This window comes from Bos taurus, chromosome 5, assembly GCF_002263795.3.
Source record: "Bos taurus isolate L1 Dominette 01449 registration number 42190680 breed Hereford chromosome 5, ARS-UCD2.0, whole genome shotgun sequence".
NCBI lineage: Eukaryota > Metazoa > Chordata > Mammalia > Artiodactyla > Bovidae > Bos > Bos taurus.
The window spans coordinates 29009880-29022289 of record NC_037332.1 but is presented as its reverse complement, the minus strand read 5'-3'; the positions used below and the strand labels follow the sequence as shown (position 1 = coordinate 29022289).

The window sequence follows — 12410 nt, the reverse complement described above, 5'->3', positions numbered from 1 at the left end:
ATGGCTGCAGTCACCATCTGTAGTGATTTTGGAGCCCAGAAAAATAAAGTCTGACACTGTTTCCCCATCTATTTGCCATGAAGTGATGGGACCAGATGCCATGATCTTCGTTTTCTGAATGTTGAGCTTTAAGCCAACTTTTTCACTCTCCACTTTCACCTTCATCAAGAGGCTTTTTAGTTCCTCTTCACTTTCTGCCATAAGGGTGGTGTCCTCTGCATATCTGAGGTTATAGACCTACAAGACCTTTTAGAACTAACACCCAAAAAAGATGTCCTTTTCATTATAGGGGACTGGAATGCAAAAGTAGGAAGTCAAGAAACACCTGGAGTAACAGGCAAATTTGGCCTTGGAATACGGAATGAAGCAAGGCAAAGACTAATAGAGTTTTGCCAAGAAAATGCACTGGTCATAGCAAACACCTTGTTCCAACAACACAAGAGAAGACTCTACATATGGACATCACCAGATGGCAACACCAAAATCAAATTGATTATATTCTTTGCAGCCAAAGATGGAGAAGCTCTATACAGTCAGCAAAAACAAGACTGGGAGCTGACTGTGGCTCAGATCATGAACTCCTTATTGCCAAATTCAGACTGGAATTGAAGAAAGTAGGGAAAACCACTAGACCATTCAGGTATGACCTAAATCAAACCCCTTATGATTATACAGTGGAAGTGAGAAATAGATATAAGGGCCTAGATCTGATAGATAGAGTGCCTGATAAGCTATGGAATGAGGTTCGTGACATTGTACAGGAGACAGGGATCAAGACCATCCCCATGGAAAAGAACTGCATAAAAGCAAAATGGCTGTCTGGGGAGGTCTTACAAATAGCTGTGAAAAGAAGAGAAGCGAAAAGCAAAGGAGAAAAGGAAAGATATAAACATCGAAGGAGTAAGTGTCTTTTAATTTCATGGCTGCAGTCACCATCTGCAGTGATTTTGGAGCCCAAAAAAATAAAGTCTGACACTGTTTCCACTGTTTCCCCATCTATTTCCCGTGAAGTGATGGGACCAGATGCCATGATCTTCGTTTTCTGAATGTTGAGCTTTAAGCCAACTTTTTCACTCTCCACTTTCACTTTCATCAAGAGGCTTTTTAGTTCTTCTTCACTTTCTGCCATAAAGGTGGTGTCATCTGCATATCTGAGGTTATTGGTATTTCTCCCGGCAATCTTGATTCTAGCTTGTGCTTCCTCCAGCCCAGCGTTTCTCATGATGTACTCTGCATATAAGTTAAATAAGCAGGGTGACAATATACAGCCTTGATGTACTCCTTTTCCTATTTAGAACCAGTCTGTTGTTTCATGTCCAGTTCTAAATGTTGCTTCCTGACCTGCATATAGATTTCTCAAGAGGCAGATCAGGTGGCCTGGTATTCCCATCTCTTTCAGAATTTTCCACAGTTTATTGTGATCCACACAGTCAAAGGCTTTGGCATAGGCAATAAAGCAGAAATACATGTTTTTCTGGAACTCTCTTGCTTTTTCCATCATCCAGCAGATGTTGGCAATTTGATCTCTGGTTCCTCTGCCTTTTCTAAAACCAGCTTGAACATCAGGAAGTTCATGGTTCACGTATTGCTGAAGCATGGTTTGGAGAATTTTGAGCATTACTTGACTAGCATGTGAGATGAGTGTAATTGTGCAGTAGTTTGAGCATTCTTTGGCATTGCCTTTCTTTGGGATTGGAATGAAAACTGCCCTTTTCCAGTCCTGTGGCCACTGCTGAGTTTTCCAAACTTGCTGGCATACTGAGTGCAGCACTTTGGCAGCATCATCTTTCAGGATTTGAAATAGCTCAACTGGAATTCCATCACCTCTGCTAGCTTTGTTCGTAGTGATGCTTTCTAAGGCCCACTTAACTTCACATCCCAGGATGTCTGGCTCTAGGTCAGTGATCACACCATTGTGATTATCTGGGTCGAGAAGCTCTTTTTTGTACAGTTCTTCTGTGTATTCTCGCCACCTCTTCTTAATATCTTCTGCTTCTGTTAGGTCCATACCATTTCTGTCCCTTATCGAGCCCATCTTTGCATGAAATGTTCCCTTGGTATCTCTAATTTTCTTGAAGAGATCCCTAGTCTTTCCCATTCTGTTGTTTTCCTCTATTTCTTTGCATTGATCGCTGGGGAAGGCTTTCTTATCTCTTCTTGCTATTCTTTGGAACTCTGCATTCAGATGCTTATATCTTTCCTTTTCTCCTTTGCTTTTCGCTTCTCTTTTCACAGATATTTGTAAGGCTTCCCCAGACAGCCATGTTGCTTTTTTGCATTTCGTTTCCATGGGGATGGTCTTGATCCCCTGTACAATGTCACGAACCTCATTCCATAGTTCATCAGGCACTCTGTCTATCAGATCTAGTCCCTTAAATCTATTTCTCACTTCCACTGTATAATCATAAGGGATTTGATTTAGGTCATACCTGAATGGTCTAGTGGTTTTCCCTACTTTCTTCAATTTAAGTCTGAATTTGACAATAAGGAGTTCATGATCTGAGCCACAGTCAGCTCCTGGTCTTGTTTTTGCTGACCGTATAGAGCTTCTCCATCTTTGGCTGCAAAGAATATAATCAATCTGATTTCAATGTTGACCATCTGGTGATGTCCATGTGTAGAGTCTTCTCTTGTGTTGTTGGAAGAGAGTGTTTGCTATGACCAGTGCATTTTATTGGCAAAACTCTATTAGTCTAAGCGCGGCGGCGGCGGCTGCAGCTGGCGCACTAAGCGCGGCTGCGGCGGCGGCTGCGGCGGCTACGGCCTGTGCACTAAGCGCAGCGGCGGCGGCTGCGGCCAGTGCACTAAGCGCGGCCGAGAGCAGCTACCCCATGTCCGAGGTCAGGGGCAGAAGCCGGTAGGACCCCATGCCCGAAGGGCAGCAGCCAAGAGGAGTTACCCCACGTCTGAGGTCAGGGGCAGCGGCCGAGAGTGCCAGGCTGCAACGGCGCAGGAATGGCCAAGAAGGGCTACCCAAGTCCGAGTTCGGGGCGGCGGCTGAGAGGAGCTACACCGTGTCCGAGGTCAGGGGCAGCGGCCAGGAGGACCAACCCCACATCCAAGGAGCAGTGGCTGCGTGGGCGCAAGAGGGCCTAGAGAAGCTATCCCACATTGAAGGTCAGGAAGGGCTGCAGTGAGGAGATACCCCTCGTCCAAGGTAAGCAGCAACGGCTGCGCTTTGCTGGAGCAGCCATGAAGAGCTACCCCGTGTCCAAGGTAAGAGAAACCCAAGTAAGACGGTAGGTGTTGCAAGAGAGCATCAGAGGGCAGACACGCTGAAACCATACTCACAGAAAACTAGTCAGTCTGGTCACACTAGGACCACAGCCTTGTCTAACTCAATGAAACTAAGCCATGCCCATGGGGCAACCCAGGATGGGCGGGTCATGGTGGAGAGATCTGACAGAATGTGCTCCACTGGAGAAGGGAATGGCAAACCACTTCAGTATTCTTGCCTTGAGAACCCCATGAACAGTATGAAAAGACAAAATCATAGGATACTGAAAGAGGAACTCCCCAGGTCAGTAGGTGCCCAATATGCTACTGGAGATCAGTGGAGAAATAACTCCAGAAAGAATGAAGGGATGCAGCCAAAGCAAAAACAATACCCAGCTGTGGATGTGACTGGTGATAGAAGCAAGGTCCGATGCTGTAAAGAGCAATATTGCATAGGAACCTGGAATGTTAGGTCCATGAATCAAGGCAAATTGGAAGTGGTCAAACAAGAGACGGCAAGAGTGAATGTCGACATTCTAGGAATCAGCGAACTAAAACGGACTGGAATGGGTGAATTTAACTCAGATGACCATTATATCTACTACTGTGGGCAGGAAAACCTTAAAAGAAATGGAGTAGCCATCATGGTCAACAAAAGAGTCCGAAATGCAGTACTTGGATGCAATCTCAAAAACGACAGAATGATCTCTGTTCATTTCCAAGGCAAACCATTCACTATCACAGTAATCCAAGTCTATGCCCCAACCAGTAACACTGAAGAAGCTGAAGTTGAACGGTTCTATGAAGACCTACAAGACCTTTTAGAACTAACACCCAAAAAAGATGTCCTTTTCATTTTAGGGGACTGAAATGCAAAGAAAAAAAAGACCGTTCAGGTATGACCTAAATCAAATCCCTTATGATTATACAGTAGAAGTGAGAAATAGATTTAAGGGACTAGACTTGATAGACAGAGTGCCTGATGAACTATGGACAGAGGTTCGTGACATTGTACAGGAGGACAGGGATCAAGACCATCCCCATGGAAAAGAAATGCAAAAAAGCAACATGGCTGTCTGAGGAGGCCTTACAAATAGCTGTGAAAAGAAGAGAAGCGAAAAGCAAAGGAGAAAAGGAAAGATATAAGCATCTGAATGCAGAGTTCCAAAGAATAGCAAGAAGAGATAAGAAAGCCTTCCCCAGAGATCAATGCAAAGAAATAGAGGGAAACAACAGAATGGGAAAGACTAGAGACCTCTTCAAGAAAATTAGAGATACCAAGGGAACATTTCATGCAAAGATGGGCTCAATAAAGGACAGAAATGGTATGGACCTAACAGAAGCAGAAGATATTAAGAAGAGGTGGTGAGAATACACAGAAGAACTATACAAAAAAGAGCTTCACGACCCAGATAATCACGATGGTGTGATCACTGACCTAGAGCCAGACATCCTGGGATGTGAAGTTAAGTGGGCCTTAGAAAGCATCACTACGAACAAAGCTAGCGCAGGTGATGGAATTCCAGTTGAGCTATTTCAAATCCTGAAAGATGATGCTGCCAAAGTGCTGCACTCAGTATGCCAGCAAGTTTGGAAAACTCAGCAGTGGCCACAGGACTGGAAAAGGGCAGTTTTCATTTCAATCCCAAAGAAGGCAATGCCAAAGAGTGCTCAAACTACTGCACAATTACACTCATCTCACATGCTAGTAAAGTAATGCTCAAAATTCTCCAAGCCAGGCTTCAGCAGTACATGAACCATGAACTTCCTGATGTTCAAGCTGGTTTTAGAAAAGGCAGAGGAACCAGAGATCAAATTGCCAACATCTGCTGGATGATGGAAAAAGCAAGAGAGTTCCAGAAAAACATGTATTTCTGCTTTATTGACTATGCCAAAGCCTTTGACTGTGTGGATCACAATAAACTGTGGAAAATTCTGAAAGAGATGAGAATACCAGACCACCTGACCTGCCTCTTGAGAAACCTATATGCAGGTCAGGAAGCAACAGTTAGAACTGGACGTGGAACAACAGACTGGTTCCAAATAGGAAAAGGAGTACATCAAAGCTGGGTATTGTCACCCTGCTTTTTTAACTTATATGCAGAGTACATCATGAGAAATCCTGGGCTGGAAGAAGCACAAGCTAGAATCAAGATTGCCAGGAGAAATATCACTAACCTCAGATATGCAGATGACACCACCCTTATGGCAGAAAGTGAAGAAGAACTAAAAAGCCTCTTGATGAAAGTGAAAGTGGAGAGTGAAAAAGTTGGCTTAAAGCTCAACATTCAGAAAACGAAGATCATGGCATCTGGTCCCATCACTTCACGGGAAATAGATGGGGAAACAGTGGAAACAGTGTCAGACTTTATTTTTTTGGGCTCCAAAATCACTGCAGATGGTGACTGCAGCCATGAAATTTAAAAGACTCTTACTCCTTGGAAGGAAAGTTATGACCAACCTAGATAGTATATTGAAAAGCAGAGATATTACTTTGCCAACAAAGGTCCATCTAGTCAAAGCTATGGTTTTTCCAGCAGTCATGTATGGATGTAAGAGTTGGACTGTGAAGAAAGCTGAGTGCCGAATAATTGATGCTTTTGAACTGTGGTGTTGGAGAAGACTCTTGAGAGTCCCTTGGACTGCAAGGAGATCCACCCAGTCCATTGTAAAGGAGATCAGTCCTGGGTGTTCACTGGAAGGACCAATGCTAAAGCTGAAACTCCAATACTTTGGCCACCTTATGCGAAGAGTTGACTCATTTGAAAAGACCCTGATGCTGGGAGAGATGGGGGGCAGGAGCAGAAGGGGACGACAGAGGATGAGATGGCTGGATGGCATCACTGACTCAATGGACCTGAGTTTGAGTGAACTCCGGGAGTTGGTGATGGACAGGGAGGCCTGGCATGCTGTGATTCATGGGGTACAAATAGTCGGACAAACTGAGCGACGGAACTGAACTGACCGAAAACTTATAGGATGTAGCAAAAGCAATTCTAAGAGGCAAGTTTAAAATGATAGATGCCTACTTCAAGAAACAAGAAAAATTTCATATAGCTTAATTTTATACCTCAAGAAACTAAAAAAAGAAGTACAAATAAGATCAAAGTTAGCATAAGAGAGTGCCAGAGGAGTGTAATCTCCTTGGTTCTGTCTCGTCTCAACAAAAATTTGAAGTGAGGGACTTAAAGCCCTCTGCATGTCACAGCTCTCAGATTGTGTTATAGCTCTCGGACCGACCGTGTTATAGCTCTTAGACAGATCAGTGTTACAGCTCTGTGTTACAGCTCAGTTTTATTTGCAAAATATATCCTCGAGGCGTGAGGGCATGCCTACTGAAAGAGACGAAGAGAAGAGAGGGCCCGGCCCTTTGGCTCTTGTATGTTTTGTTCTCCCCCCTGGGCCTGCCCTGTGTAAATTGGGCTAGCCAGGAGTGCTGTTTGTTCTACCTGAGGTCCTCACTCTGGTCCTTGGACCTTCCTTTGTTCTATTTTCGTGGGCTTTTCCCTTGTCTTTTAGCCACCGCCATTCTGGACTCCTGTTTCCTATTCTAACTACCTAACAGGAGGTCTTTGTAAATAATAAAGATCAGACTGGAAATAAATAAAACAGAGACTAAAAAGACAATAGAAAACATCAATGAAACTAAGTAGTTTTTTTTTTAAAGATTTAATAGACAAAACTTTAGCTACACTCATTAAGAAAAAAGAGAGGACCCAAATAAACAAAATCAGAAATGCAAGAGAAGACTTAACAATTGGCACCATGGAAATACAAAGAACTATATGACACTACTTTGAGCCAACAAACTGGTTAATAACGTAGAAATGAATAAATTCCTAGAAACATACCACCTACCAAGACTGAATCATGAAGAAATAAAAAATCTGAACAGATACTTTACTGTTGTTCAGTTGTTAAGTTGTGTATGATTCTTTGAGACCCCATGGCCTGTGGCACGTCAGGCTCCCCTGTCGTTTACTATATCCCAGAGTTTGCTCAAATTCATGTCCTTTGAGTCAGTGTTGCTAGCTAACCATCTCACCCTCTGCCACAGACTTCTTTTGCCTTCAATCTTTCCCAGCATCAGGGTCTTTTTCAGCAAGTCAGTTCTGCACATCAGGTGGCCAAAGGATTGGAGCTTTAGCATGAATCCTTCCACTGAATACCCAGGGTTGATTTCTTACAGGACTGACTAGTTTGATCCCACTGCAGTCCAAGGAACTTTCAAGAGTCTTCTCCAGCTCCACAATTCATAAGCATCAATTCTTTGATGCTCAGCCTACTTTATAGTCCAATTCTCACATTCATACTTGACTACAGGAAAACCACAGCTTTGACTAGATGGATGTTTAGTGACAAAAAAAAAAAAAGTCTCTGCTTTTTAATATGCTGTATAGGTTTGTCATAGCTTTCTTTTCAAGGAGCAAGCGTCTTTTATGGCTGCAGTCACCATCTGCAGTGATTTAGGGGCTCAAGAAAATAAAATTTGTCACTGCTTCTACTTTTTCCCCTTCTATTTGCAATGAGGTGATGGACCTCATTGGTCCGTGGTCCATAAGGACCATGACCTTAGTTTTTTGAATGATGAGTTTTAAGCCAGCTTTTTCACTCTCATTTTTCACTTTCATTGAGAGGCTCTTTAGTTCCTCTTCATTTTCTGCCATTAGAATGGTATCATTTGAATATCTGAGGTTATTGATATTATGTTTGTGAATGATCCAAACTTGCATTCTCAAGATGTACTCTGCATATAAGTTATTAAGCAGGGTGACAATATACAGCCTTGGTGTATATTACTAGAAGGTTACGAGACAGATTACTGCTGCTGCTGCTAAGTTGCTCAATTCTGTGCGACCCCAGAGATGGTAGCCCACCAGGCTCCGTTGTCCCCGGGATTCTCCAGGGAAGAACACTGGAGTGGGTTGCCATTTCCTTCTCCAATGCATGAAAGTGAAAACTGAAAGTGAAGTCACTCAGTTGTGTCCGACTTTTCATGACACCATAAACTGAAGCCTACCAGGCTCCTCCGTCCATGGGATTTTCCAGGCAAGAGTACTGGAGTGGGTTGCCATTGCCTTCTCCAGACAGATTACTAGTAAAGAGATTAAATCAGTAATCAAAAATTATCCAACAAATAAAAGTCTAGGACTAGAGGACTTCACTACTGAACTCTATCAAATATGCAAAGTATTAATACCAAGAATTCTCTAACTCTTCTGAGAAATAGAAGGGGAAGAAATGCTTCCAAACTCATTTCACAAGGACAGCATTATTCTGATACCAAAACCAGACAAGGATGCCACAAGAAAGAAATTTCTGCACTTCTGAAAATACCATTAAAAACACAAGCCGCAGAGTAGGAAAACATTTGCCAATCACATATTTGATACATACATGATTTGATACAAGAAGTCTCAACACATAATAAGAAAATAACCCAATTTAAACATGTTCAGGGGATTCCTTGGCAGGCCAGTGGTTAGGATGCTGCACTTCCACTGCAGGGGGTGCAGCCTCAACCCCTAGCTGGGGAACTAAGAGCCTGCATTCCATTCAGCATGGCCAAAAAAGCAATAATAAAAAATAAAATGTTCCAAAGATTTGAACAGACACTCTGAACAAGATACATGGATGGCAAATAAGCTCATTGAAAGATGCTTGACATCATTGATCATCTGGGAGATGCAAGTTAAAACAACAGTGAGGGACCACTAGATACATTTGAGGATGCCTACAATTTAGGACGGCCACACCAAGTGTTGGTGAGGATGTGGAGCAGCTAACTCTCTCATACACTTGCTGGTGGTACAATCAGCCTGGAAAACAGTTTGGCATTTTTCTTTAAGAGGTAAACATATACCTACCATGTGACATTTACATTCTATTAAAGAAATTTATCCATGAGAAATGGAAGCATATGTCCATACAAAGGCTTGTACACTAATGTTCACAGTAGCTTAACTTAAAAAAAAATATGTTTGACCACATTGGGTCTTAGTTGTGGCATGCAGGATCTTTGTTGCATCATTTGGGATCTTTCATTGAGGCGCACGGACTCTCTAGTTGTGACCTGTGGGTTCCAGAGCACTCAGGTTCAGTAGCTGTGGTGTGGGGGTGAGAGGGTACCAGACAGGAAGGCTAGGGGTCTCCAAACGGAAGAAACAGGCTGCAAGTGTCAGACATTTTTTCTCTCTCTCTTAAGCAGCAGGAGGAAACAAACTATAAGTGTTAGTGTTTTTATCCCCTTCTCTGGTGGTGGTGGTGGTATAGTCACTAAGTCGTGTTGAAGGAGGAAACAGACAGAGCTGGACTCCATCTTAGGCCAGGCTGAGAACATTAGGCTACAAGCTTGGTCACTCTCCCAGTAGACTCTGAACTTTGTTCCCAGTGTCTATAGAAGTGGCATACCAATGGAAAACCAGACCCCGCCCCCACTCCCTGATAAAAGAGCCTCAGGACTTGTACTTGGACTCTCTGTTGCCTAAAAGAATATGCTAATTATCTCTGTAATAGATCAAAGTGGTAAATTCCATTATGTTTATCGGAATATGACCACAGTCCTATTGATAAATATCCACTGTTCATCTAGTCTTGTGACACATGAATCATGGGTTAACTTTGATCATTATCTTTTACCTTGTCCAGACTAGTTTCAAGAAATTTGGGGAGGTGGGTTTGAGCAAGTACACTTAGGATATATAAGGTTTTCACAAAAACTGGTCGGGGTCCTTGGCTAAGAGGAAACTCCGCCTTGGGCCCGCCGGTGTAATAAACTGCACTCCACTATCTGCATTGTCCTTCTGAGTGAGTTTGTTTCCCAGAATGCATGGCTACAACAGTGTCTGACTCTTGCAACCCCATGGGCTTCAGCCTGCCAGGCTCCTCTGTCCATGGGATTCTCCAGGCAGGAATACTGGAGTGGGTTGCCACTTCCTTCTCCAGGGGATCTTCCTGACCCAGGAATTGAACTCAGGTCTCCTGCACTGCAGGCAGATGATTTACCAACTGAGCTATGAGGGAAGCTCTCCCCTTCTCTATATAAATTTAAAAAGAGGTTTCTTTTAAGATCTGTGTTGCCATGATGACACCTGATTCCACCTGAACTTAACTTTTCTCAAACCTTGAGCTAACCAATGTATTTTTCTTATGGAAATATCTGTCTTAAGCTATGTTAATGAACTATGTATTTACCCTAGACTCTGTCTTCAAGTTAGTTCCACCTAAGATTAAGAACAGACTTTGGAGTCCCAGAGTAGAGCTGGAGCGCAGCCTGGAGCAAAATGGGGGCTGCAGAGTCTGAAGTGGAGACTGCAGCCCGAGAGGTCCTGGCCAAGGTAGCAGACATCCTGGAGCCTGTTGGTTTTCAGGAGGAAGCTGAACTGCCTGCCCAGATCCTGGCTGAGTTTGTGATGGACTCTCGGAAGAAAGACAAGCTCCTTTGCAGCCAGCTTCAAGTAGTAGACTTCCTGCAGAATTTCTTGGTTCAGGAAGGCACTGCCCAGGACCAGAACCCCTTGGCTTCTGAAGACACAAGCCGGCAGAAGGCACTTGAAGCCAAAGAGCAATGGAAAGAGCTGAAGGCCACATATCAAGAGCATGTGGAGGTTATCACAAATTCCCTGACCGAGGCACTGCCCAAGGTGGAGGAGGCCCAAATAAAGCAGGCACAGCTCCAGGAGGCCCTTAAACAGCTCCAGGCCAAGAAGCAAATGGCCATGGAAAAACTCAGAATAGCCCAGAAGCAGTGGCAGCTGGAACAGGAGAAGCATTTGCAGAATCTGGCAGAGGCTTCGTCAGAAGTGAGGGAGCGTCAGACAGGAGCTCAACAGGAACTTCAACGACTATATCAGGAACTTGGAACCCTGAAGCAGCAGGCAGGGCAGGAGAAGGACAAGCGGCAGAGGCACCAGACCTTCCTCCAGCTGCTATACACCCTGCAGGGTAAGCAGCTATTCAATGAAGCAGAGGCAGAGATACCACAGGAGTTGGATCTTCCTAAGGATAAGCTCCAGCAGGTGACCCAGCCCCAGGAACAGAACACTCAGGACACCATGGGAAGAGAGGCTGACAACCCACAGCCTGTTGGAGATGCAGGCTTACCATGGCTTCCTGGCAGACAGCAACATAAGGAAGAATCCTAGAGCAGGCCCTGATTTGCTATGAACTGAAGTTGCAGAAGTGGACTTAACTGACTAGTCACTGGCCACTTGGAGCATAATGATAATGAACAAGTCAATAGGATGATTTCAGCGTGTGTGACAACAGGGTTGCAAACTGAAACAGTAATAAAGAGCAATAGTGAAAAAGTATAGAGACCCGCCCCCCCAACCTCTATATTGGCCTATGATATGTGCATTGGTATTTCTATTTGTGCTGGTATGTTTGTGTTTCTATATTTTTGTTTGTTGCTTTCATTCTCCATTCCTCTATGTGTCTCACTGAATGTATGAACAGTGGGATCACTACTGTGTTTGAGGAAGTGATTACATCCCTGATCTGTAGCCTATTCTAGGATGTCCTAATGTTATATTCCTGATACATTTTTTGTGTTCTACTGTTTTTTTTTCCTTGACTCATCCTTTCGGATTGTCATTCATCTTCAAATATTCGAATGCTGAAAGACTGGCTTTTGTGATTCTCTATTGTATGTTTTGTTCTGGTTCATTGATTTGTAGTAGTATCTTGATCATTTTCTGGCTTCTGTTTTTAGGTCAAGAATATGTTTTTTTTTGGTAAACTTTTTATCAGGTAATAAACTTGTGTATTTGGACCTTTATTTGTTTTCTCAAATAAACATTTAAAGTTATTTTCTTCTGGCTTCCTATTAGTATTTTCACAATCATTCAATTCGTAGATTTTTCTATTAAAATTATTTCTTTGATTCATGAGTTTCTTAGAAAAATAATTTTCAAATTTTTTACTCTATGTGAGAGGATAATCTTTCTAGGTTTATTCTAATTTAGTCAGAAAATGTCAAATCTATAATAAAAACTTTGAAATTTAGTGACGGAAGCAGTTGTAGCCTTGAATGTGATTTCTTTAATGTTTCATGTTGATTTTTTTTTCTTTTTTTTTCATGTTGATTTTTTAAAAGAATGTCTTTTAGAACTGTCATTTCAATATATGACAGAACCAATACAATATTGTAAAGTTTAAAAATAAAATAAAATTTTAAAAAATTAAAAAAAAAA

At 42.8% G+C, this 12410-nt stretch overlaps 1 protein-coding gene across 1 annotated transcript; it reads left to right on the top strand.

The window, feature by feature from the left end:
* The first annotated feature begins 10468 nt into the window (after positions 1-10468).
* LOC101904477 (ZW10 interactor-like) lies at positions 10469-12008 on the top strand. The gene has a single exon (XM_059886892.1). It carries the CDS (start codon positions 10500-10502, stop codon positions 11358-11360), a length of 861 nt encoding a protein of 286 aa, XP_059742875.1. The 5' UTR covers positions 10469-10499; the 3' UTR covers positions 11361-12008.
* Positions 12009-12410: the final 402 nt, after the last annotated feature.

Bases quoted from the DNA above. Each gene is read 5' to 3' on its own strand.
- LOC101904477 (XM_059886892.1), top strand. From the start codon at position 10,500: ATGGGGGCTGCAGAGTCTGAAGTGGAGACTGCAGCCCGAGAGGTCCTG.